The sequence below is a fragment of the Eumetopias jubatus genome, unplaced genomic scaffold (assembly GCF_037043125.1).
Source record: "Eumetopias jubatus isolate StellerSeaLion01/CBP00866 unplaced genomic scaffold, mEumJub1_p1.0 scaffold_10, whole genome shotgun sequence".
NCBI lineage: Eukaryota > Metazoa > Chordata > Mammalia > Carnivora > Otariidae > Eumetopias > Eumetopias jubatus.
The window spans coordinates 117,634,405-117,659,762 of NW_028274816.1; the positions used below are offsets into that span (position 1 = coordinate 117,634,405).

The following is a 25,358-nucleotide window of genomic DNA, read 5'->3' on the forward strand; positions in this document are numbered from 1 at the left end:
TGAGATTTTAAATACTTCTCATAATAATATGCAAAGTTACTTTATAATGAAGTATAAATCAAATTGCAACAGCACTAAATGCCTAAAAATATAGACGTAGGTAAAACATAAGTGGTCTTCCAGTTTTAATAGTATTATTACAGTAAAAGATACCTTTATAGAATAGTTAGAAGAAAAATGTTTTTCTTATTTGTCTGTCCTTGTAAAGATAGGTGGAATGGGCAGGGGGAGAAGCAAAGGGAATCAAGCAACAAAACAAAAGTTGTAAAATACATATATTGTGGGTAATCATAATTTCAAAACAATACATTAAACTGAAAATGTATAATTGCCTTTCACTAATTAAAAAGTTTTTACAAACATATGTACTAAACAAAATAAAAATAAATTATTTGCAACATAATTTTGAAACTGGTAATTCAAAAAACTAACCCTCATTCACAATTCACAAATAAAACTATTTGAATGGTCACAGATGCAGTGCAATATACAATTTGTATACAATATACAAAATACTAAGGTTGTATTGGAGCAACTGTAACCACAGCTTAACCACAGCAAGATGTGAATTTGTGACACAGCCTTATAAGAGATTTTAGATTTCATTATATGAGGAATAAAAATTACCTTTATTGCCCAGGATCAAGAAAACTAGTAATATACCACCTTTATAAATTAAAGCTATTTCTATACAATACCTACTAAAAGACTGCCAAAATACATTTCTACCCATGTGAAACCACGAATTTATTTGCATTACAAAATAACAGTGCAATTAGTGTTTTCAAGAATTATCTACAAGGTATTTTAGATTAGTAAAGGGCTGGAGCTGGAGATACAAGTTATGCACAGATGTTCATAATTGAAATTTGGATTGTCTCAGAACACATAAAACTCAAGGTCAATGTATTTATCCTATATATAGTATAGAAACACTGATTCTAAAAGCAAAGGATGAAAAGCAGGTGGTTTTCACAAAACTTACTCTTTTCACTTCAAAAATATGTACAAGGAGCCAGAAATTGTATGACAGATAAATGGAATGATGTAAAGTTTCAGAAAAAATAAAAAGAAAAGTCTCAAAGGTTCTGGTCCCAGTCAGATGGAGAGTTAAAAAGGGAAACTGGAAATTCCCATTTCAACTTCCAGGATTAAGCAATTCAATAGTTATCAGTTCAATTCTACAAAAGTTGTTAGACTTCATTTTCAAAAACATACTTTAAAGATCCAAATTCTCTTAAGAAATGGGCAGAATGTTTTTTCCTCACTTATCAAAAATAACTTCTAAAAAAATAATAACTTCTTTACATTTGAACCTAGATTTTTAAAATAAAGGAGAAACAAAACAAAACAAAAAAAAGCCTACCTCAGGCAAGCCTCAGTTCACTGGATCTATGTCACATTGATTTATAACAGTTATTTCTTAGAGGGGAAAAAAGCACACACAGATGCAAACAATTACTCTATTTTTGTAGGCAACAAGTGAGGTGGGTGGTAACTGAGAAATTTTTTTAAAATCCTGTCACAATATTCTGCTTTTTCTTAAGAAACCCTCCTCACACAACAAACGTTTGCCACATCAGAGAATTTCCAGGGCCCGCAGCACCACTTTGATTCCAGACCGCTGCAGGCATTAGCAGGAGGTAATTAGGGTAAAAAGTTCAGCCACGATTCCATGTCTAGAGTCCTGCCAGAAATAAATTTCCTCTCTATTCACTGGTTTCTACTGTACCCTCCCTAAGAATCATATTGAAAACATATTTATCTTTGTAGAGTTTGTTCCTCTTCTAATTAACATTACGGCGTTTAGTGTTGAATAATTTCAAGCGGCCCCAAGCGCAGCAGTTTTGTCTGCGAGAGTGGAGGGGGAGCGTTACATTTTGCCTATATTGCTGCTTCATTTGACAAGGGACTCACAGAAGTATGCACTGCGACTGCTTTCGTCAAGCTATCTGGTCATCATAAACTTAACTTTTATTTCCTTGTTTGAGAATGGTGCCTGGACAAAACGGACAGATGCGTTCAGACTGTGTTCTTGAAATTTTTCAACGAAATGAGAAGATGCTAAGAAAACAGGGTTCAAAACGAAATAGGAACTGTTACTTACAACATACAAATTCCTTATATCTCACTGTTTCCCCAGAGAGAAACAGTATCTGCTACATTTGAATAAGTGATAGAACTTAAGTACACCACATGTTTAAACCACTTACAGCACTTAGAGGTTTAAAAAATAATAATAACTCCAAAGGGACACTCAAAGTATTGGCTCTTGTGCGTCTCTAACTGCACGCCCCTCCACAAGCACATTCAGCCACACCCAAGCAGGAGGTGCTAATTAATATGCCGGCTATCTCGCAGGAACTCTTCGGGCCTTCTTTTTATTTTTTTATTTGTATCAACATGTAATTTATTTATTATTGATACCTTTATTTTTATTTATTTTTTATTATGTTACGTTAATCACCATACATTACATCATTAGTTTTTGATGTAGTGTTCCATGATTGTTTGCGTATAACACCCTGTGCTCCATGCAGAACGTGCCCTCTTTAATACCCATCACCAGGCTAACCCATCCCCCCACCCCCCTCCCTCTAGAACCCTCAGTTTGTTTCTCAGAGTCCATAGTCTCTCATGGTTCATCTCCCCCTCAGACTCCCCCTCTCCATTCTTCCCTTCCTGCTATCTTCTTTCTTTTTTTTAACATATAATGTATTATTTGTTTCAGAGGTACAGGTCTGTGATTCAACAGTCTTGCACAATTCACAGCGCTCACCATAGCACATACCCTCCCCGATGTCTATCACCCAGCCGCCCCATCCCTCCCACCCCCCCCACCTTCTTTAGACACTGTGTTTGAAAAACAAGATGTTAATAAAATTACTTGAATGCCAAGAAAAACCACTTGTTATAACAATTGTGCCCAACAACAGATAAAAATCAGTTAACATTAAGATTATAATGCACTCAGAAGTCTTTAAAAAACAACAAAAATAAATCTTGCCTCTGGAATAGTATATTGATTGTGGCAACTACCTTACTGAGGAGAGAAAGTTTATTTTTAAATAATAATAATCTGTTTATAAACATAATACTTCAAGTCATTTGTAATTTTTTTCAAGTTTTTCAGCAGTTTTAGTCCAAAAGGAGTTTTTCCCCACCCTTCAAAGTATCCTAAGTTATGACTAACAGTTTTACATTTAGAAATAAACAAGAAAACTGTCCCTCTGTATGATCCTGCACAGATGACAAAACCCAGGATTTTAAAGCATTTAAAAAAAAAATTTCCTACCATTTCATTTAGCATGCCCTTTCAAAGTAACGAGCCAGGACTTCCTCTTTGTCCTTTTTCCCCCTCATGATCTGGATGGCTGGAAGGATTTCTGCCCTCTTTCAGGTAAGTTTTCCAACCAGACTTGTACAACAGTATCCTGTTTTTTACCATTACAATTAGATCTACATTTCTCAAACATAAAGAACTGCTACTAAGGTGTTCAAAGCCGCCTGGGTGGCTCAGTTGGTTAAGCGACTGCCTTCGGCTCAGGTCATGATCCTGGAGTCCCGGGATCGAGTCCTGCATCGGGCTCCCTGCTCGGTGGGGAGTCTGCTTCTCCCTCTGACCCTCCCCCCTCTCATGTGCTCTCTCTCTCTCTCTCTCTATTCTCCCTCTCTCAAATAAATAAAATCTAAAAAAAAAAATTCAACTACAATGCATTTAAAAAAAAGTGTTCAATAATCGGAATACTAGGAAGAGAAATTAAGAAAAAAAGGAAATTTTTTAAAGCACTAGAAATGGAGAAAAAGCAAATTCAAGATTTCAAATCCCAATATTTTAAGACAATCTTATAGGACCTGCGGTATCACCAATATAGGAAATGATGCACATTCTACTATACTGTCCTCATTAGATGATAATTCCATATACTGACATTAAATAAAGGCTTGTGGAATAATAAAAACCTAGCTTTTCATTGCATTTACACAACAGGCTATCATATATTCATGATATGCCACCAAATGAAGCAATTTTCTGTGTAATATTGAAACCAAAAGAATACAAATCTTTAGTCAGCATTTATTATGTTCTGTTTAGGGAACATCTGCCTACCTTAAAATCATGAAGATAATTCCTTTATCTTCAAATATTATGTTTTTCTCTTACATTAAGGTCCACAAGACATCTTAAGTTGATTTTTGCATGGTATAAGGTAGAGAATACAATTCTTCATTTTCCATATGAATATCCAAATGAACCATACATGAATCCTCAACTTTATCATAAAAATATGTGAATCTGTGTCTGGACTCTCTATGTATTCAACGAATCTAAATCTTCTCCTTATGCCAACGTAACTTATTTACTGCCACTTCATAAGCTGATATCAAGCAGCATAACCCCACCCACTTCTTCAAAACTGTCCTGGCTACTCTTGGACCTCCGTATTGATGCCCATGTACGTTTTATGTTCAGCTTCATTACCTTGGGGTAAACAGGATTCAATCATAAAAGCACTGACAGGGGGCACATGTTAAAAGGATTCCAACATGCAAGCTGCTGCAACCACTCTAGAAAACAGTATGGAAGTTCCTCAAACAGTTGAAAATAGAGCTACGATACGATCCAGCAATTGCACTACTGGGTATTTACCACAAAGATACAAATGTAGGGATCCGAAGGGGTACGTGCACCCCAATGTTTATAGCAGCAATGTCCACAATAGCCAAACTGTGGAAAGAGCCAAGATGTCCATCGACAGATGAACGGATAAAGAAGATGTGGTATACATACACAATGGAATATTATGCAGCCATCAAAAGGAATGAGATCTTGCCATTTGCAACGACGTGGATGGAACTGGAGGGTGTTATGCTGAGTGAAATAAGTCAATCAGAGAAAGACATGTATCATATGACCTCACTGATATGAGGAATTTTTAATCTCAGGAAACAAACTGAGGGTTGCCGGAGTGGGGGTGGGGTGGGAGGGGTGGGGTGGCTAGGTGATAGACATCGGGTAGGGTATGTGCTATGGTGAGCTCTGTGAATTGTGCAAGACTGCTGAATCACAGATCTGTACTTCTGAAACAAATAATGCAACATATGTTAAGAAAAAAGAAAAAGAAGAAGATAGCAGGAGGGGAAGAATGAAGGGGAGTAAGTCGGAGGGGGAGACGAACCATGAGAGACGATGGACTCTGAAAAACAAACTGAAGGTTCTAGAGGGGAGGAGGATGGGGGGATGCATTAGCCTGGTGATGGGTATTAAAGAGGGCACGTTCTGCGTGGAGCACTGGGTGTTATGCACAAACAATGAATCATGGAACCCTACATCAAAAACTAATGATATAATGTATTGTGATTAACATAACATTAAAAAAAATTTTTTTAATTTTTTAAAAAAAGGATTCCAACAAACAAATTAGAAAAAGACATATAATGCAAAAGGAAAACAAGCAAGACTTGGACAGGCACTTCAGAGGATACTGAAACAGCTTATAAGTACATGTTAAAGTACTAAGTTCATTAGTTATCAGTAAAACGCAAACAAAACCACATGTGATACCAATGTATACCCATCAGAATGGCTAAAATGAAGACCATCAATGCCAAGTTTTCACAAGAAGTACTACAACTGGAACCCTTATGGACTACTGGTAGGAAGGTAAAACACTTTAGAAAACTGCATGGTACTACCTAACAAAGCATAACTTATGATCTAGCAATCCCACTCCTAAGTATATATGCCAAACAGAAATGTACACCAAAAAATGTATACATGTGGACACAAATGTTCACATCAGCTCTATTCACTATAACCCAAACATCAGATTATCTAAATGCCCATCAAGAACACAAAACCCTGCCCTGTCCAACATTACCTAACCACATGATCTAGTAGTTTTTACATATCTCTTGCCACTATACTACTTTACTAATTTTTTTCTCTCTATGATAGAATGCCAGCTCAATTGGTGGGTAGATTTTTGTCTCCTTAGACACAAGTTTCTCAACCTTGGCCCTATTTATTGACATAGGCCGGATAATTCTTTATTGTCAGGGGCTGATCTCCACATAATAGGATGTTTAGCGGCATCCTTGACTCTACCCACTAGATAGGACTAGCTCCTCCCCATCTCAAGGTGTAACAACCAAAAATGTCCCCAGGCACTGCCATGTGTCCCTGGAATCAAAATCACCCCCCTTCTCCCCTCAGTTCAAAACCATTGCCTTGGATTACTACTGAATTCCCAGATACTGTAACAGTAGCTGAAATGATATTAAAAGAATATACAGGCGCCTGGGTCAGTTAAGCGTCTGACTCTTGGTTTCGGCTCAGGTCATGATCTCATGGGTTTTGAGACCAAGCCCCTCTCGTCGGGCTCCACACTCAGTGGGGAGTCTGCTGTAGGATTCTCTCCCTCTCCCTCTACCCCTCCCCTACCATGCTCGCACTCTCTCTCTCTCTAAAATAAATAAATAAATTTTTTAAAAATATAATGTTCCTTGTTAGAATAAAAGAGAAAAAAACATTAAAGCTTTCTTTGAAAATAGCAGCACAGGTAATCTATAGCAAACATTTTTTATAGCAAACATTTTTAAATCATACACATACAAGGTATGATTTACCCAGAAGCAAGTAAGGATTCCTTACATCTCACTGAAGTGTGTAGTAATTTACTGTCAATTATATCAACATAGCCCTTGATTAAAACATATTTAAAATATATTTAAGTCTTAAAGCAAATTACCTTTCTCAAATCCCAATACTTGGATTCAAGAAAATCACCAAGTAACACAACTAGTGACATTTAACAGGATTGTATTCTGGCTAAATACCATAGAGCTACATCAACAAAATGTTTTTTCCCAAAATTATGCAGGATTACTTGATTTGGAAACTGTCATGGTTCTTCATAATGAATTACTTAATTTTCATCATCAATTTTGTCTTTAAGACAAGCACAACAGAACAGTGATCTCTTTATAGGGCTGATTCACTGTGCACATGCCCTGTTCCACCAGAAGTACAGTAAGCGTGCCTGTATGGAATTCCACAAAGTCAGAATCTATGCAGATGTTCTTTCCCTTTTGGTTTTCCTTTAATTTGCAAATCTTGTAATCTAAGCCTGAAGTTGACCGAACCAACATTTAAACCAGTATAGAAATATCAGCCAAAAACTCAATCTGTTTTCTATTTATATGTCAAGACTGCATCCTTTTGGTGGCTGAAAAAAATTTGTTTTGAAATGATTACACAGAGAAACTGCAAGCCCTTTAGTAGTTTTATGAACTTGTCCTAGATAGAAAGCTTTTCTTTCAAAAGGCCTTTAGTTTCAAAGGTAGAGAAGAAAAAAACAACTTTGAATTAAAAACTCCTACCTTTATGTTTTTAACTATCGATTAAAGTCATCAGAAACTACATGGCAGCAAAGTACCTCCCAAAAAAAGACCCCAGTGATACTCAGGGACTTAATACATAAAAATGTGCTTCTTCTACTCCCTTCCTACTGGGAGGGGCAGCAAGGAAGCATTAAAAAGGAGCATGAGAAAATTATCGTGGGTGATGGATATGCTCATTACTTTGGAGTGCTGATTTCATGGGTGTATACATATGTCAAAATTTAGCATACAAGACACTTTAAATATGTGATTTGTTGTATTTCAGCTTCACCTATTTATATATTTATATGTAAATGTATAAATATAGCATGAGCTTCTTTGAGGAATATAAACAAATAACCATTTTCCAATGAAAGTAAAGGGCCCCTGTTCATCAGAAATATACAGTACTGGGCCGACATGAAGCCTGACAAACCTGTAGTACGAGTACTGGGTAGACTAGGCAGAGCCACATTTCTCCAATAGTCATACAGGCAAAGCTTCCCCAAAACACTACCTATATACATGCATGCATACGTACAAAGATTTGTCCTTCATATAGATGTATATATGAGAAGAAATTCCTGGTAGAGTATTCCCTGGCTCTTCATATCTTTCTGACTCAAATAATATGAGGTGCACCTAATATGCACCTGACACTATACTAAATACTTGAAAACATTACCTTATTTAATCCTCACAAGAACCAAGCACAGTAGTTATATATCAGCACCACTTTACAAATATGAAATTGAGCCTGAGAACTGTCGAGTAATTTACTAGTTTATGCAGCTAATAATTCAAATCTACATCAGTGTGACTCCAAAACCTTTGTTGTTTCCAATATTCTACACTTCTTTCCATGGGTTCTTGGAGTATCCGTGAATATTACAGTGCACCAACCTCAGCATAAATGCTTATAGAAAGGAAATTATAGAACCAAAAATGAAGACCAGATCCATTAATCACAAATATCACAATAGGCAGAGTCCTTGTTAGATTAACACTAAAAATGCTGCCACTGAAGGCTCAATGTCATCCAGAATACCATAAAGTCAAAGTTTGCTTTGAAGGCTTCTTTCTTCAACTCTACAGTCTAGACTACTATCTTCTGGCAATCTTTCCTGATACTACATTTCCAGAACTCTGTAAATACTCCTGGCTAACAGCTCAGGAGAAAAAAATTTATAGATCTGTACATGTAGCAAGAAACTGTGATGATTTTCCACAAAGAGGTCATCAGAAAGAATCCAAATGTATACTGTAGCCCAAAATAAGGTTAGAGCAACACAAATTCAGTAAAAAGATAAAGTGAGCTACACATCTAATGTTAAATTTTGTAGTAGCTATATTAAACAAAAGTAGAAATAAACAGGTGAAATTAATTGTAATATATTTCAACATAATATAGCCACAATATCAGCATTTCAATCGGCACCAACCATGTTTAAGTTGCTCAGAGCCAAATCTACTTGAATAGCTCAAGAAGAGAATTTCTAGTCAGTCAATACTTAAGTATACAGATCCTAAAGAAAAGTGGTAACACGTGAAAACATCCAAGAAAAAGAGGTAACATTCTCTCAACTCCTTATAATGATGGGATTTCAATACTTGCTTTCTGAATAAAGGCTCAAAACAGTATGGGTTCGTTCCCCAAGGACTTCTATTAAAATCAGGCAGAACCACCATGATAAGAACTAAATGTAACTCTTGGAAAATATACATGTCTGCAACACTGCTACATGAAACATACACGGTAGTAAAATGGCAGGAGAGATGGGTTCCATTTTATTAAAATTTGTGGCTAATTTTTGCTTTCGAGAACAAGCCTTTCATAAATGCTTTCTTCTTTGCCTTACCACCATTCTCTGACACAAAACCTTACAAAGCTAAACATGGGATCCTTAGACCTGGTGACAGCACATGATGGTCTACTTTAAGCTTTAAGCTTCCTATTTATGATCAATAATTTAAAATATATATATTAATGGAAGATATATACAACGAGATAATGTGCATGAGGTAACACTAATGATCACTGTTAAATGAAAACACACCATAAAATGTTAACAAAAGTAAAAAACAAGCAAGGTGCAGATAAGAATGGTGTGATCCAAATATTTTTACAAATGTGTTTGTGTGTGTATATACGGCCATCTCTCAATCTCCAAATACCTTTAAAAAATAATATATATCGACAAGGAAAGCAAATGAAATTGTTCCTGAATTGCACTATAGCATAACTAAGAAAAAGAAAAACCAATAAATTTAAGCAGCATTTACACAGGGGGATCAGAAATATTCAAAATCGGCAGAGCCTTCTCCTAAACTGGCCCAGAGCTGAGCAGGGATTACTTGGAAAACAAGTAGAGAGTGCAATGGTCCTATTAGTGGCAGAACAGAGATAAAATCACCTAGGATTTATTCCCAGACGCAGGGAGTCTCACCTAAGCAGGGAATTACTAGAAACAAGGTCTCAGATCAGTTGGAGCAAAGTGCTGGCAACTAAGGAATCAAAAGAAAGGGGCTGAGAACAAGTGCAGGACCAGAGATGCCAGTCAGAGGGAAAGTGTCAGAGAGGCATCAATCACAACAGACATGGTATGTGTCCTCAGGAACTTCATGAGAAAGGAAGGATGGAAGAAAGCAGCTGAAGGTAAAAGATCTTGTCAGAAAACAAGAGGAAGGACTGAGGCCATTGCCCCAACGTGCCATTTATTAAAGACTCCCTATACTACACCAAATCTACAGAAAAAGACACACTCCCACCAGGAAACCAGACAAAGCACCTGAACCCCTCCAAACCACAACCCCTAACCTCTATAAAACTGATTGTTAAAGCTGCCCCAAAAATATACTGAACAGAAAAAGGAATAATAACATTCACTCTAAACTACTAGAAGAAAAAAACAGAATTTTATCTTAATGAAAACATCCCCCCCAAATCCCACAAAATAAAAAACTATAACAAGTACAAGGTAACCGCCTAAACACGCGTGACTCACTCAGTGACTTTAATTTGTTCCTGAAAACTGCCACTAAATGGAAAGGCATCAGATGGAAAATCATTTCCATTACTTTTAATGGGAAAAACTGTAATGAGTTCTATTCCAGTCCATATTTTCACAGAGAAAAAGATATTAAATACTAAAAATGAGTTTACATGATAAACATTACTCTGAAAGTAAATATAGATTGTACTTTAATTATAAAACAATGAAAGGTTATCATACTAGTCAAAGAAAGACTTGTGTATAAGTGGTTGTTGATAAAGAAGGGCATCACGGTGTCATTTCTTTGAAGGTGAATCTCCTTTCTGGTGATCTACTTTCAGGTGGACATTCAATATCAAAATCAGGCATGTTTGATGAGAATTATCTTTTCCTTCATACTACGATACTAAAAATTTTTTAAAAGCCTGACATAGCCATAAAAGAGGACTCTGTATGTAAAAAAAAATAATAATAAAATAAGGTGTAAGCTTGACTGACTTCCGACAGTTTGTCTCCATTTAATATACCACATACATTTTAAGTTTCTCAAGTATCATGACTACTTCTCATGACATGATGTAATTTCCTAGAGTATACAGCCAGGTCAATCGTTAGCTAACTCTAAAGAAAATCCCCTTTTTAAAATTCTATTTCCATTTTCAATCCTCTTTATAAAAAAGACCATCTTTTGCTTAATGATTTACGTTTTTTTCCTTTGCTTCTCTTTTATCTACACCATTCTCCTCACCAATTTTTCAACCTTTTGGGGGATTCATGAATCCTTTGCTCTCAAATCACACATTAAAATAAAATCACAGCAGAGGAAAAACTGATTAGGACAAAATAAAAGCTAAAAGCAAAAGTGTTTTCAGACCAGCATGGCTGACGGGAGCCAAGTGCCCCGGAGCCGCCCAGAGAACACGCGGCTGGACAGCGAGTATAACTGGGGTGGCCTGGAGCCTAGTGACACCAGTTCTTGGCAGCACAGGAGCCTGGTGCCCAGCCAAGACCGAGACTGGATCTGTGGGGCAATGCCAACTCGGAGGGTTTGGAGTCAGAGAGCTGGCCTGGATGAAGCGTGCGGAGCATTAGCGGGAAATGGAGGCCAAACGCGCTAAAAAGAAGACAGCCATGGGCGCCATGAAACTGGGACCCCGGAAGCTGGACTGAACGGCTGGTGTGGGTGCTTCCGGCCGTGGAGAGCAGGCCCCGCAGATGTATTTCGGATGTATTTATCGTGTGAACCATGTGAGCCTGGCTGGCCCAGGCAGATGTATCTCACATGTTCATGATGGGAGCCACAATACTTTTTTTTTTTTAAGATTTTATTTATTTATTTGACAGAGAGAGACACAGCGAGAGAAGGAACACAAGCAGGGGGAGTGGGAGAGGGAGAAGCAGGCTTCCCGCTGAGCAGGGAGCCCGATTCAGGGCTCGATCCCAGGACTCTGGGATCATGACCTGAGCCGAAGGCAGACGCTTAACGACTGAGCCACCCAGGCGCCCCAGCCACAATAAATTCTACTTCACAAAATAAATCAAATAAAATAAAGACTATTCCCAAACATATAGAAGCAGTGACTGTGAACACACAAGAGTCATCTTCTCACTAGGTATATACATAAATGGTTAATATGGTTCATGTGTCTATTGCTGTATGACAAACCACTAGAAATCATAATGCTTTAGACCAATAACTGCTTTATTTCCAATGACTCTGTGGATTGGGTAAGTGGTGGTTCTGCCATTCTCTCCTGTGCTCATATTCCACCTTCTGAGGTGGCTGAGTATTGGGCTCATCTGGGAAAGTGAGAATGGTTAAGTGTCTCTTCCCATGTGGACTTTCGCCCTCATAAAATGTTGGTGACGGTGACTTAACATAGGAACCCCGGCAGGCAAATATCTATCAAGCATGTGATTATGGTATGTTTCCTGACAGATGAGTTAAAGCAAGTCCCACAAACAAGCTTGGATTCAAGTGAAAAGAATGAAATCTTACCAACGAGGTGGATGGAACTAGAGTGTATTATGCTAAGTGAAGTAAGTCAGTCAGAGAAAGGCAAATACCGTATGATTTCACTCATATGTGGGATTTAAGAAACAAAACAGATGAATATAGGGGAAGGGAAAGAAAAATGAAATAAGATAAAGGCAGAGAGGGAGGAAAACCATAAGAGACTCTTAAATATAGGGAACAAATGAGGGTTGCTGGAGAAGAGGTGGGTTGGGGGTGAGGTAACTGGGTGATGGGCATTAAGGAGGAAACTATTAAGGACTAGAAATTATTGTTTTGATTAAGCTGCAGTGGCAGCTTCACCTGAAACCATATGTAGAAATATTACTCTTAATTCATATTCAATTACCCTGTGTTGTGTGAAAGCTCCATTATACCAAGAACAAAAAGAAAGGAGAAAGTTGTATGGCTTTTCAAGAACCATTACATACCCTAAGTCAATACTGCTTATCGCTTACAAACAATAATGTTTATTTAGCAATTAAAGATTTGCAAGACAAATTTGTATTTGTACAATAAGCAATTACAGATTTGAAACAATACTATGAATCAGAAAGTCACAAACTCAGAATGGTCAAATATTAAGATATGAAAGAAGAGTTAACTGAATTGAAGATTGAGAATTTTTTAAAAAATTGGTAATGTATAATGTACATCTGGGTGGCTCAGTGGGTTAAGCGTCCGACTCTTGATTTAGGCTTAGGTCACGATCTCAGGGTCCTGAGATGGAGCCCCACATCAGACTCCATCTCAGTGGGGAGTCTGCTTGAGATTCTCTCCCTCTCTCTCTGCCTCTTTCCCCACTCTCTCTCTCTAAAATAAATAAATAAATCTTTTTTAAAAATTGGTAATGTACAAAGTGAAACCATAATGAGAAACCACTACATATTTCTCAGAATGACTAAAATTAAAAAGACTGATAAAGCCAAATGTTGGTGAGGAAGTAGAACTAAAAATCTCATATACTGCTGGTAGGATTATAAAAATAAGACAACCACTTTGAAGAACATACTCCTAACATGTGATTCAGCCACTCTACTCATAGGTATTGGTCCAAAAGAAAAGAAAGCATATGTTTATACAAATACTTGAAAATTATGTTCATAGCAGCACTATTTGTAAAAGCCAAAGCCTACAAAACAACTGAAATATCCATTAACAGGTGAATGGATAATCAATATTCATGATATGATACTAGTCAGCAATAAAAATGAATGAGCTATTGATAAATGCAACAACATGGATGAATTTCAAAATAAATAGGCTACATAACAGAAGCCTGACCAAAGATGCTGTATGATTCCATCTATATAAACATTCTAGAAAATGCAAACTAACCTATTGTGATAGAAAGTAGATCAGTAGTCATCTGAGGAAAAGGAGCCAAGAGGGAAGAGTTATAAAGGGACACAAGGATTATTTTGGGGGTGATAAATATGTTATCTTGTTTGTGGAGATGGTTTCATAGGTGTATACATATGTCAACCATAAAATTGTACACCTAAAGTATGTAAAGCTTATTTTATGTCAATTATACTTCAATAAAGCTGTTAAAAGTGTGTACACACAGGTTTTTTGGTACAATTTATGATTCTAAATGGGGAGTAACGTCAGTATATCAAGGAAACTGTGTTAATAAATAAAACTGACAGCATTTTAATTTTTTGTGCTACAATATAACAGCAATTGAATACAAAGTACATTAGCTCAGTTGAACACAGAAAACCAGGAGGAATCAGGTTCTTCGTGGCTCAGTTTGACCATGTGCTCAGGCTACAATGTACTTAGAACTTGTTTCTATATGGTCTTTGTCCATTTTGCTCTTTTCTCCCTGTCTCGACTCTTCCTTACACCCCTATTCCAACAAAGTATCTTCACCTTCCCTTTTCAGTAAAATTATTTACTAGTATTTATTTACTATTTTTTATTAGTATTAACATTTTTATTTAAATTCCTAACTTTTAATCAGGATTATTGCTCTGATTACAATACGGCATAAATTTCCGCCACACTTGTTTTCCCCATAAACTCTGCTTTAGTGTGAAATTTTACTGAATGTAAGCATGCTGTTCCTCCAAATACACTCTGTATCGTCTGCACCCTGCTCCCTGCCTTGGGAGACTGACCCCATACAGTACGGATTGCTTCAGTGGGATCTTGGAACCTTCAGAACTCAGCCTCTGGCTTTTGGCTGGGTTCAACCTGAGGGAGCCATCTACGGGAATGAAAGTATGGTTGGAATACCCTTGAGTGCTCCACTGTCAGGTAATTACAAGTACACCAAATCCTTCCACCAGAGGTTCTGCATGTGACCCTTTTGATAAGGCTCCCCCTTTGCAGGTTCTGCTAATGGCTCTCTCCCCTTGTTAGAAATGGTAAAAGGTCTCAGCTCCCACATGTTTCATTTTAACTTTCCTCAAATTACTCAATTTGAGTATTCATCTGTTTCCAGCCAGGATCCTAACAAAACAGGTTTTCAGGGATACATACAGCATATAATAGCAAGTAAGGAAGTTCTTTAAAAATTAAGTCAACATTCCTTTGGTTTCGTCACTTACATGCAACCATTTTGGTGGGCCTTTTGAGATTTGTACCAATTTCAGGATCACAAGGAACTATACAGGAATGTCTGTCAATATGACCTTACAACACACCACTTAGGAGTGTCCATAGTTCAGGTACTATTTTTTAAAATAAACATATTTTTAAAACTTTCCATGGTTAAAATATTACATAATAATATGTGTCTCAGTTTACAGATTTGTCCACCATGTGTTTTAAAACTTTGTGTGAGCCAAGTGTGTAATATTCTGGCTCTCTGCCTTCCCCCTATAGGAAAATTAAAAATTTGCTTTAAGCAAGTAAGTGAATATGGTAAATGCTGGATAATTAACATTCATGCTAGTGACTTTTGTTTACTAAAGGCAGTACAACATTTCAAGATATATAAAGTATATCTCTAAGCCACATGAGAGAAAGTACTTAAGTAGTAAAAGTAATGTCATCTTATTTCCTTAAGATTTCACTATATCCCCAATCAGATGAACAGGGTATACTTTGATTAATACTAAAGTCCAGAGCCCTATGAGCAATCCATGATATTGGATACCCAACAATGCTGACCCATTGCATTAAAAACTTCTGTGCCAATGTGGCAGCTCTGATAAATGGTATTTCGAAGATGTAAAAGCCCATTCTCTGAAAGCAATAAAGAGAGCCACAGAGCCATACAGAGAACCGGAAGAAAATGCAGAACACCCACAAGAGTGAAAAACACCAGAGATGGGCAAGTGAAAGACTTGGTCCTTGAAGGAAGGCCAAGGAACTGTTTGGAAAGCCCATGTATTAAAGCACTGAAAACTGGAAGAACAGTATAAATCTCGTGTTTGCGTCTGCAGAAGTTAATACCAGCCCAAAATGTGATTTCATCAGACCTCATGAACACAACAGGATGAAAATTAGTCAAAACTCAAAATACGTGCTATCATATATAACATCATCTGTGACATTTCATGACAAAAAGAAACATTGCATACCTATTATCCCAAGTAATCTCCCTTCTGGTTTTCATTAACAAAACTTTTATTTACTTTATACACAACTTGAAATAAAGTCTCTTCAGTAACACTTCAGGACACTGAAACAGTGCTTAACCTCTACCTAAATAACTACTGCTTTCAGGCAGTAGCTACCAAATACCAGTCCCATGGAATTCTGCTAATCCAAGATGACTCTAGCAGTCTGCAACAAAACTGCAAAAAATTAATACTGTGAACTAGCTGTATTATAGTTAATGAACAGTCCTTAATTTTCAAATTAAGTCTTTATTCTTATTTAGCTAGTACACTTACTTTCTTTTTCAAGGTGACTTTAAGATGATAACAGATATTTCTTTGAATATTAGTAGGGAACCTGCCCTGTCTTGTTATTACTTTGTTTTGGACAAAGGCTGGTACTGCACTTCGTTAAATAAGAGTGTTTCTTGGCCTTGGCAACCGCAGCACAATGTGGTTCAAGATTCTGCCCAAGATGGGTGTTATGGCTTGTTCATTCTTGGCATAGCCACTATGCACATCCACAGGTTCACTGATGGGGGCAAGGAAGAGAGGGTTGCCCATTATTCATATTATTGGAGTCTGATAGAAAGAGATAAGGCCTCTCTGGAATTCATCATTATTATGTGTCAAAGGACTTGGAGAACATCGATTAAGGAAGCATTTTCTTGGTTAATGAAAAATAATTCCTTTATGCTCATCTACCCCTTCTAGAAGGTTATGCAATAATGTAGTGCATAATAAAAACAACAAAAACAATTTTTAAGTATTTCTTAAATTAGCTAGTTCTATTTTCCAATGTCCATGTCCTTTGTATATGACTGCTATCATGCAAAAGAGATCCCCTTCGCATTTACTAAACAATGTGTTCAAATGAAGAAAAAACAAATCAGGGAGGTCCCTTTACACTCTGAAAAATTCCAACTAAGTAGCTGCATAACGGTATGTATCACACTATTTAAAACAATAAAAGTAAAATCAACAACAAAAGTATATTCCACTTCTGGGATGCCTGGGGGACTTAGTCGGTTAAGCGTCTGCCTTCAGCTCAGGTCATGATCCCGTGGTCCTGGGATCGAGTCCCACATAGGGCTCCCTGTTCAGTGGGAAGCCTGCTTCTCTCTCTCCCCCATTTGTGCTCTCTCTCCCTCTCTCTCTGACAAATAAATAAAATTTTAAAAAAATATAAAAAATATATATTCCACTTCTACAGAAATACTGAGACAAAATATGCACATAACAAAAAGTCTCCTAAGAAGTTACTGTTTAAGTAAGTATGTAAGTACAACTTACTTGCCACATTTTAAAATAATTCTTTATTAACTCTAAAAATAACTGGCCCGAAAACAGAAAAGTAAATTTAATACATGAACAGGAAGGTAGAGCACCCTAAATGCAAAGGCATGTTCCATCTATAGACCTGGCAAATGGGCAAAGGTCTGGGTCCACAACTGTGATTGAACCTCACTTAATTTTGGTTTCCTCATGGATAAAATGAGGATAATACAATCTCCTTCCAGGCTTGTTTTAAGATTAAATGATGTAACATAGTAGAAAATATTTAACAGACCTAATAACATAGTAGGCATTCAACATTTGCTTTCCATTCCCCAGTGCTATATTAGCACAGTCAACAAGCATATGCCTCATAAAAATTTTGGGTTATAACTTTTTTTTAAATCTCAGAATCTGGGAAACAGATTCTAAAAGAATTGACCTAAACTAGATTTCTCTGTTATTATATTCAACTTTGGAGTTATTAAAAAGTGTCTAGTCTATTCAACATTACCATCTGCTAACCTACTGCCCACTTAGAATAACTCTTAAAATATATACATACTCACAAAGCACTAGCTCAGATTAGAGGATATTCTATTCACCAACAATTGTAACACTTGCAAGAAATGTAACACAAGCCTACATGAAAATGTCCTTCTTGAGACTATAAACAGTCTAACAAAGATGCTACACACAACAGTTGTTTATTGTAATAACAATAAATAAGTGAAAACAATATGAGTATTTCCTGCCATTATCTTCCATTAGAAAGAAAGGTATAAAACAAGAGAGAAAAAAAGACAGCATGCAGGCAAGAGAGAGCTTATACCCAATAAAAACAGGATATATCATGCTAGAAGTTACAGTCCATGAAATGACTTATGAACTTAATTCAAAAGTATCTTTGCATTTATTCATCCATAACAACTCTTAAAACAACCCAGCAAATGATACTAACATATAAAAGTCTCTTACTAGAATGATTCCTCTACTATGAAATAATTTAAGGAGCAGAAATGAGAGGAGGAAAATAAATATCTACAATAGACTTTTTTTAAATAGGCAAATGCTATTTTAATTAGGGCTAAATTCACTGCCCTTGTGGTGATTAATTTTATATGTCAATAGGGCTAGGCCACAATAACCAGATTTGGTCAAATAATATTCTAGACGTTTCCGAGAAGGTAGTTTTTACATAAGATTAATATTTAAATCAGTAAAGTTTGAGTTAAGCAGATTATGCTCCGTAATGTGAGTGTGCCTCATCCAATCAGTTGAAAGCCTTAACAGGAAAAAAAAGCTGACCTCCTTGGAGGAAGAGACAATTCCATCTTTGCACTGGAATTGCAACTCTTCCTCAGTGTCTAGATTCTGGACTTGCCAGTCTTCACAGTCATGTGAGCCAATTTCTTAAAATCTTAATCTCAACCTCTCTCTCTCTCCCTCTCTTTCTCTCTCTCTCTCTTTCTCTCTCCATACAACCACATAGATATATACCCCACATCAGACTGGTTTTGTTTCTCTGGAGAACCCTAACTAATATGACCCCCATACCATTAAATTTATCCCCAATAAATGATCTCATCACCAAATGCATATAATCACCTTATCCTTCCTTTTTGCCTTATTTTTTTTTATAAAGTGATACCTCAATAAATGATTCTTGTAAGAACAAAAACAACCTTCTTAATCATACTAACATTAGCAGGGTTGATAAGGAGTGGAAAATCTTTCAAAAACTGCAAACCCAACTCAGCAGGTAGGTGAATGCCTTCCACGAACACATCTTCTCGTGGGGTTTCCACAGGTCTATATGCACCTGAACTACAGATGACTAAACATTAGGAAAACTGAAGTCAACAAAGTTTCCCTTTACCATAGAAGCTTACCCTCCTTGTGGCTCCCACTCTTGCTCAGCACCTGTCAACACATCAGTTCTCTAATTCTCATGCTGGCTTGACTATGGTATTGAGTCCCTCTAGTGATATTATTATTTCACTTTTTGCATCTTTTCAACTCCAGAATTTCCATTAGGGAGGGGCTCTATTTGTTGAGTCACTGTTACCAAACTTTCTTTAATTTTAGAAACACGACTCATCTACCTCTTAGAACATATTTTAAATCCTTATCTGTAAAATTTAACATCGAGAGACTAACAGAACAGTTTCTACTGCCTCCCTTTTTTCCTCAACATGCCACACTTCCTTGTTTCTTGGAATGTGTCCTAACTTTATGTTGAAAACTCGACATTAAAATTATATAAATATAATATGGTATTACAACTCTGTAAATGTCTTCCTCTACAACGTGCAGTTAGTTACTAATATCTCCGCTCAGTTTTACTTTTATTTCTTGTTATTTTAAAGCCTGGTTTCCTAGGGTTGCCCCATGTCTATGCAGCTCAGTGGTTAGTCAATGATTCAACAGAGAATTTACTCAAATACTCAATAAAGGCTGTCATCCTTTCCAAAAGGATGTGTGTGTGGGTAGGGTGCCACATTCAACATTCAGAACAGTTTCAAGGCTCCCAGATTTTAGTTTGGTCTCCATAAAAGTTACTAAGATAAAAAACACATAAACTAAAAAACATTTTTCTTAATGATGCTAATCTTTTATTTCAAGACTGAATTCTGAGAGGGGGAGACGAACCAGGAGAGATGATGGACTCTGAAAAACAAACTGAGGTTTCTGGAGGGGAGGAGGGTGGGGGGATGGGTTAGCCTGGTGATGGGTATTGAGGAGGGCACATTCTGCATGGAGCACTGGGTGTTATGAACAAACAATGAATCATGGAACAGTACACCAAAACAAATTATGTAATATATGGTGATTAACATAACAATAAAAAATTTAAAAAAAAGACTGAATTCTGATCTATTGCTTGTTTTCTTTTGTCTCTTGCTATCACCCTGCATATGAGAAAACAGTAAACAGAGAAATAACAAGGCCAGAGCCACAGGAAACCCTAAATATGTTTTTAATTCCTTTCTCTTCTCCCTTGTAAGAGCATTGTCTTATGGTAACAAAGATTTTAAGATACCAAAATTCACTCTCTGAAATAACAATACAAATTTTTAATAGTGGTTCAAAGAATTTTTTAATTTCCTTACCCAGAAGATCCAGCGCTCTTACAAACACCAAGGAGAGGCCTTTTTTCAGCAAAGTTGTCACACTTTTGAGTACCTGAGAAGGAACATAAAATAAAACTTTGAGAAGGATTCTTTTATATTTTCCATTATTTTCATGCTCTCAAAATATTTGCAGCTAAAGAGACAGCAAAACATTCATTACAAATTGACATAATACACTTGAACAAAAACAGAACAGCTTTAAATAAACCTATAACTATTTTTAAAATTGAACCAGCATTTAAAATATCTTTTTTAAAAAACTGGCACCAACTTCAATCTTATACACATTCTCCATGAGATCAGAAACCACCCCCAACTCCACTAACTAATTACCTAAGACTAGTATAATTTTCATGTCAAAATGAAAGGGAATTATTTAAAGGGAAGTAAGGACAGAAAAATTATAAAATTACAGGCCATTATCAATATACATAAATGCAAAAATCCTTTTAAAAATAGTAAACAAAATAGCAATATATTAGAAAAAAATCTCATAACAAAGTTGGATTTACCCAAGTAATAATTTCACATTACAAAACCTACTAATGTAATTCATTATATTAGCATTTCAACAAATGCCAAAAAAGCATTTGATTCTATACCTGGTCATGATAACAACAAAAGAAAACAACAAGAATAAGTTTTTTCCCAATGATTATTTACAAAATATTCTATAACAAAACTGTAGGTAATGCTTTAGAGCATTCCCATGAAAATCAGTAATAACACAAGGATACCCAATTAACTGTTCTTATTCAACCCTATACTGGAAGTCCTAGACAGGATAATGACAATAAATGAACTCAACAATATTACTGGATATAAAACCAATATAGTAGCAACAAGCAGAAGAATAAAGTCAGGAAATACAAAAAGGCTCAGAACCACATAAAAAGATGCTCAACCTCACACGTAAGAGAAATTCCACTTAAAACTAGAAATTCTACTTAGAACTATATTGAAAAACTATATTGAAATTTGCTAACTTTTTAGAAGTGAAAATGGTACTATGGTTATAATTTTAAGATTCTTTGTCTTTCGGAAATAAATAATAAAATATTAACCAATAGGCTGGTATGATATCTGGGAGGGAATAGTTCATAATATTCTGGTTGAAGGAGAATAGATGCTAATGAAATAAGATTAGCCATAAAATGATGGGTAATAGGTTCTTAGAGATTGTCATATTATTTTTACTACTTCTAATAAGTTAGAAATTCTCCGTTAAAAAACTTTTAATTATATTGATATACACTGACCTTTACATAAGATCTTCTCAAAAAAATCCAAAAGTTCTGTAAAATTCTCTGACCATATCAATCAAAATTCTAAATGCAAATAGTCTTTAACAGAGAAATATCACTGCTAAGATTTCACCCTACACATATACTCAGCCATGAGGAAAATAACTTGAATACAAAATTATTCACTACAGCATTGTTTGTAACAGCAGAACACTACGTTCCAAATATATAATGAAGTATTTCCTACAGCTATAAAAAAATAAATGTATACTCTATGAAAACATGAAATGAAATCCAAAATATAAAGTGGAAAAATACATATACAAAAATAGAAAGATACAGAATACTATTCCCATCTTTTGTATAACACGGAGAAAGAAAGACTTATTTGCATATATACATACCTACACACTCTCTAAGGATACATAAAAAATCCTAACTAATGGTCACCTATGGGAGGGAAAATGTAAAAAGCAAAAGACAGGGAACAAAAATTGGGAAAAAAGTTTTCATTGTCCATATACTTTGTACTTTTTAGTTTTCAAACTATATGAATATTATTAACTTCCCCCAAAATTTTGCTTTGTTTTTAAATAAGGAGACAAATGCCAGAAGAGACAAGTAAGTGGTTTCATCTCTGAGACAAGCTAGTAGACTGAAGACACACATTTCATTTTATCCCTTCTGAAAATTCCAGTTAAAGTACATTAAATCAAGCAGGGTTGAAAACTATATAATAAAATTTGTGGGCAACAAATTTTGGAAACAGATGAGTAATGACTAACTTAGCAGCCCTAAGTAAAAGTTCAAGCTACTGCTAGGGAAAAAAAATAAAATCTGAGACTCAAATGATTTGACAACTGATTACATTAGGTACACCTGAGATTTATCCTGATACAGTTAGGAGATTATAAAGGAGCTTGTGAGCTTTCTCCAGAGAATTTAACAAGTCAGTCCATGAAGAAAGACCAAAAGACACTGTCAATCAGAAGGCTCCAACAAAGAGCACAACCAAAGCACCAAACAATAAATTAAAAATTGACAAACGAAACACAGAACTTTTGATCAGGTTTTTAGTTTGCCACTTACAAATATGTGCAGACAAGGAAAACAATCATCTGCAAGGGGCTAACTCTATACAGGAAGAAAAACATTACACACACACACACACACACACACACACACACACACACACACACACCCCACTAATAATTTGTAAGATACAAGAAAAGATATTTTAGGCATGGAACAATATGAGAATACAATGAAAAATGGACTCTTGGAGAATAAAAGGGAGCTCCTAGAAATTAAAAAAAACAAGGTAGATTATTTAATAAACTCAACACAAGGGTCAAAGGTAAAATTCAGAAAATTTCTCAAAGAGTAAAAACACAAAAACTAGAGGAAAACAGCATTAATCTACACACACACACACACACACACACACACAAACACAATATGTTACAGGTGTTCCTGAGAAAAGGGGAAAAAAAAGAGAAGAAAATAGAGAGGAAGAAATCATCTATGAATTATTCCAAAAATTTTTCCCAGAACAAAGAATATAACTTTATAAGCCCTTTGAAGGTCTGGAACAATAGATTCAACAAACCAACCCCAATGTGCATCGTTTCAGGATAGTGGTAACAAGAAGTTTCTACAAGCCTCCATGGAGAAAAAAACAGGCTATTTACAGAATCAGGAATTCCAATAGCTGCTCTAGGTATTACATAATATCAGTATTATGTAAACCTACAACTAACCTCATATAGACTGAATGCTTTCCCCCTGGGGTCAAGAACAAGGTAAGAATATCCACACTCATCACTGCTATTTAACATACTACTGGAAGTTCTAGCCTAAGCAATAAGACAAGAAAGAAAGAAAAACGGTATACAGATAAAAAAGGAAGAAATAAAATCCCTAGGTACTAATAATATGACTGATACATAGAATCAAAACCAAAACCAAAATCAAAACAAACAAACAAACAAAAACCCTAAAGCTAGTAAGTGAGTTGGTCCAGCAAGGTCACAGGAGACAAGAGCAACATACAAAAATCAACTGTATTTCTTTTTTTGTTTTTAAGATTTTATTTATTTGAGAGAGAGAGAGAACACAAGCGGGGGTGGGGAGAGGCAGAGGGAGAGGGAAAAGCAGACTCCCTGCTGAGCAGGGGGCCCAATGACACAGGGCCTGATCCCAGGACCCTGAGATCATAACCTGAGCTGAAGGCAGACACTTAACTGACTGAGCCACCCAGGTGCCCCAAAAATCAAATGTATTTCTATATACTAGCAATAAATGTATGAAAAATGAGATTAAAGGTACAATAACAATTTGTATACCTGATATTAATATTACACTGTTATTACACCAACTGGAATTTAAAACTTTTTTTAAAAAGTAAAATAACATTTATAACTGTTCAAAAGAAAATTAAATAAATAAATCTAACAAAATGTGTAGGACATATAATGAAAACTGCAAAATGCTGATAAAAGAAATCAAAGAGAATCCAAATAAATAGAGATATTAATTGATATGATACACAGATTAAGGAAATAGAAGAGTACCCACAAACAGATCCACACAAATATGGCCAACTAATTTTTATAAAGGTGTAACAGCAATTAAATGGAGGAAGAACAGTCTTTTCAACAAGTAATCCTGGAGCAACTGGACATCCATAGGAAAAAAATAAAACTAGACCTAAACCCTACACCTTATCCAAAATTAACTCAAAATAGATCATAGATTTATATGTAAAGCTATGTAACTTTTAGAAGAAAACCTGCAGGACTTAGGGTTTGGTGAAGAGGTCTCAGACACACAGACTATCAAAAAGTATAATGCAGGGGCACCTGGGTGGCTCAGTCAGTGGCTCAGGTCATGATCCCAGGGTCCTGGGATTGAGCCCCGCATCGGGCTCCTTGCTCAGCAGAGAGCCTGCTTCTCCTCCTCCCTCTGCCTGCCTGCCACTCCCCCTGCTTGTGCTCTCTATCTCTCTCTCTGTGGCAAATAAATGAATAAAATCTTAAAACAAAAAAAAAAAAGGATGATGCATAGGGCCAAAAAAAAATCAATAAACTGGACTTAATTAAAATTTTTAAAAATAAGCAAAAAAGGGCGCCTGGGTGGCTCAGATGGTTAAGCGTCTGCCTTCGGCTCAGGTCATGATCCCAGGGTCCTGGGATCAAGTCCACATCGGGCTCCCTGCTTCTTGGGAGCCTGCTTCTCCCTCTGCTTCTCTCTCTCCCTCTCTGCCTCTCATAAATAAATAAATAAAATCTTAAAAAAAAATAAGCAAAAAAATTAATAATAAAATAAAAAGCTACACATTGGGCAAAAAAACACTTACAAAACCCATGTCTGACAAAAAACTCATACCCAGAAAATATAAACTCAAACACAACACTGAAAAAACATACAATCCAATTAGAAACTCGTCAAAAGACATAAAGAGATACTACACTGAAAAGAAGATATGGATGGCAAGTAAGACATATGAAAAGATTGTCAATATTACTAGCCATCAAGAAAATGGAAATTAAGACCAAAATGAGATGTAATTATATACCAATTAGAATAACTAAAAGAGAAAATCATGATAATAACAAGTGTTGGCAAAGATGCAAAGAAACTAAATCTTTCATACATTCCTGGAAATGTAAAATAGTATAACCCCTCTAGAAAAAAGTTTGATGTTTTCTTTAAAAACAGCAGCAGGGGCACCTGGGTGGCTCAGTTGGTGAAGAGTCTGC

At 36.0% G+C, this 25,358-nt stretch overlaps 1 protein-coding gene and 1 pseudogene across 8 annotated transcripts in view; one reads left to right on the forward strand and one right to left on the reverse strand.

Annotated features, from left to right (window-relative positions):
• The window catches only part of BCAS3 (BCAS3 microtubule associated cell migration factor), a 598,395-nt gene that overhangs the window by 496,164 nt on the left and 76,873 nt on the right, over positions 1-25,358 (reverse strand). For all 8 annotated transcript variants that reach the window (XR_015769358.1, XM_028109071.2, XM_088028350.1 and 5 more), the window contains exon 7: positions 20,333-20,405. Coding sequence is in view for 7 of the 8 variants with exons in the window: in XM_028109071.2 (XP_027964872.1) it covers positions 20,333-20,405 (73 nt within the window). In the remaining variant the exon portion in view is untranslated. The remainder of the gene's footprint in view (positions 1-20,332; positions 20,406-25,358) is intronic.
• LOC114213788 (NADH dehydrogenase [ubiquinone] 1 alpha subcomplex subunit 1 pseudogene) lies at positions 16,396-16,600 on the forward strand (annotated as a pseudogene).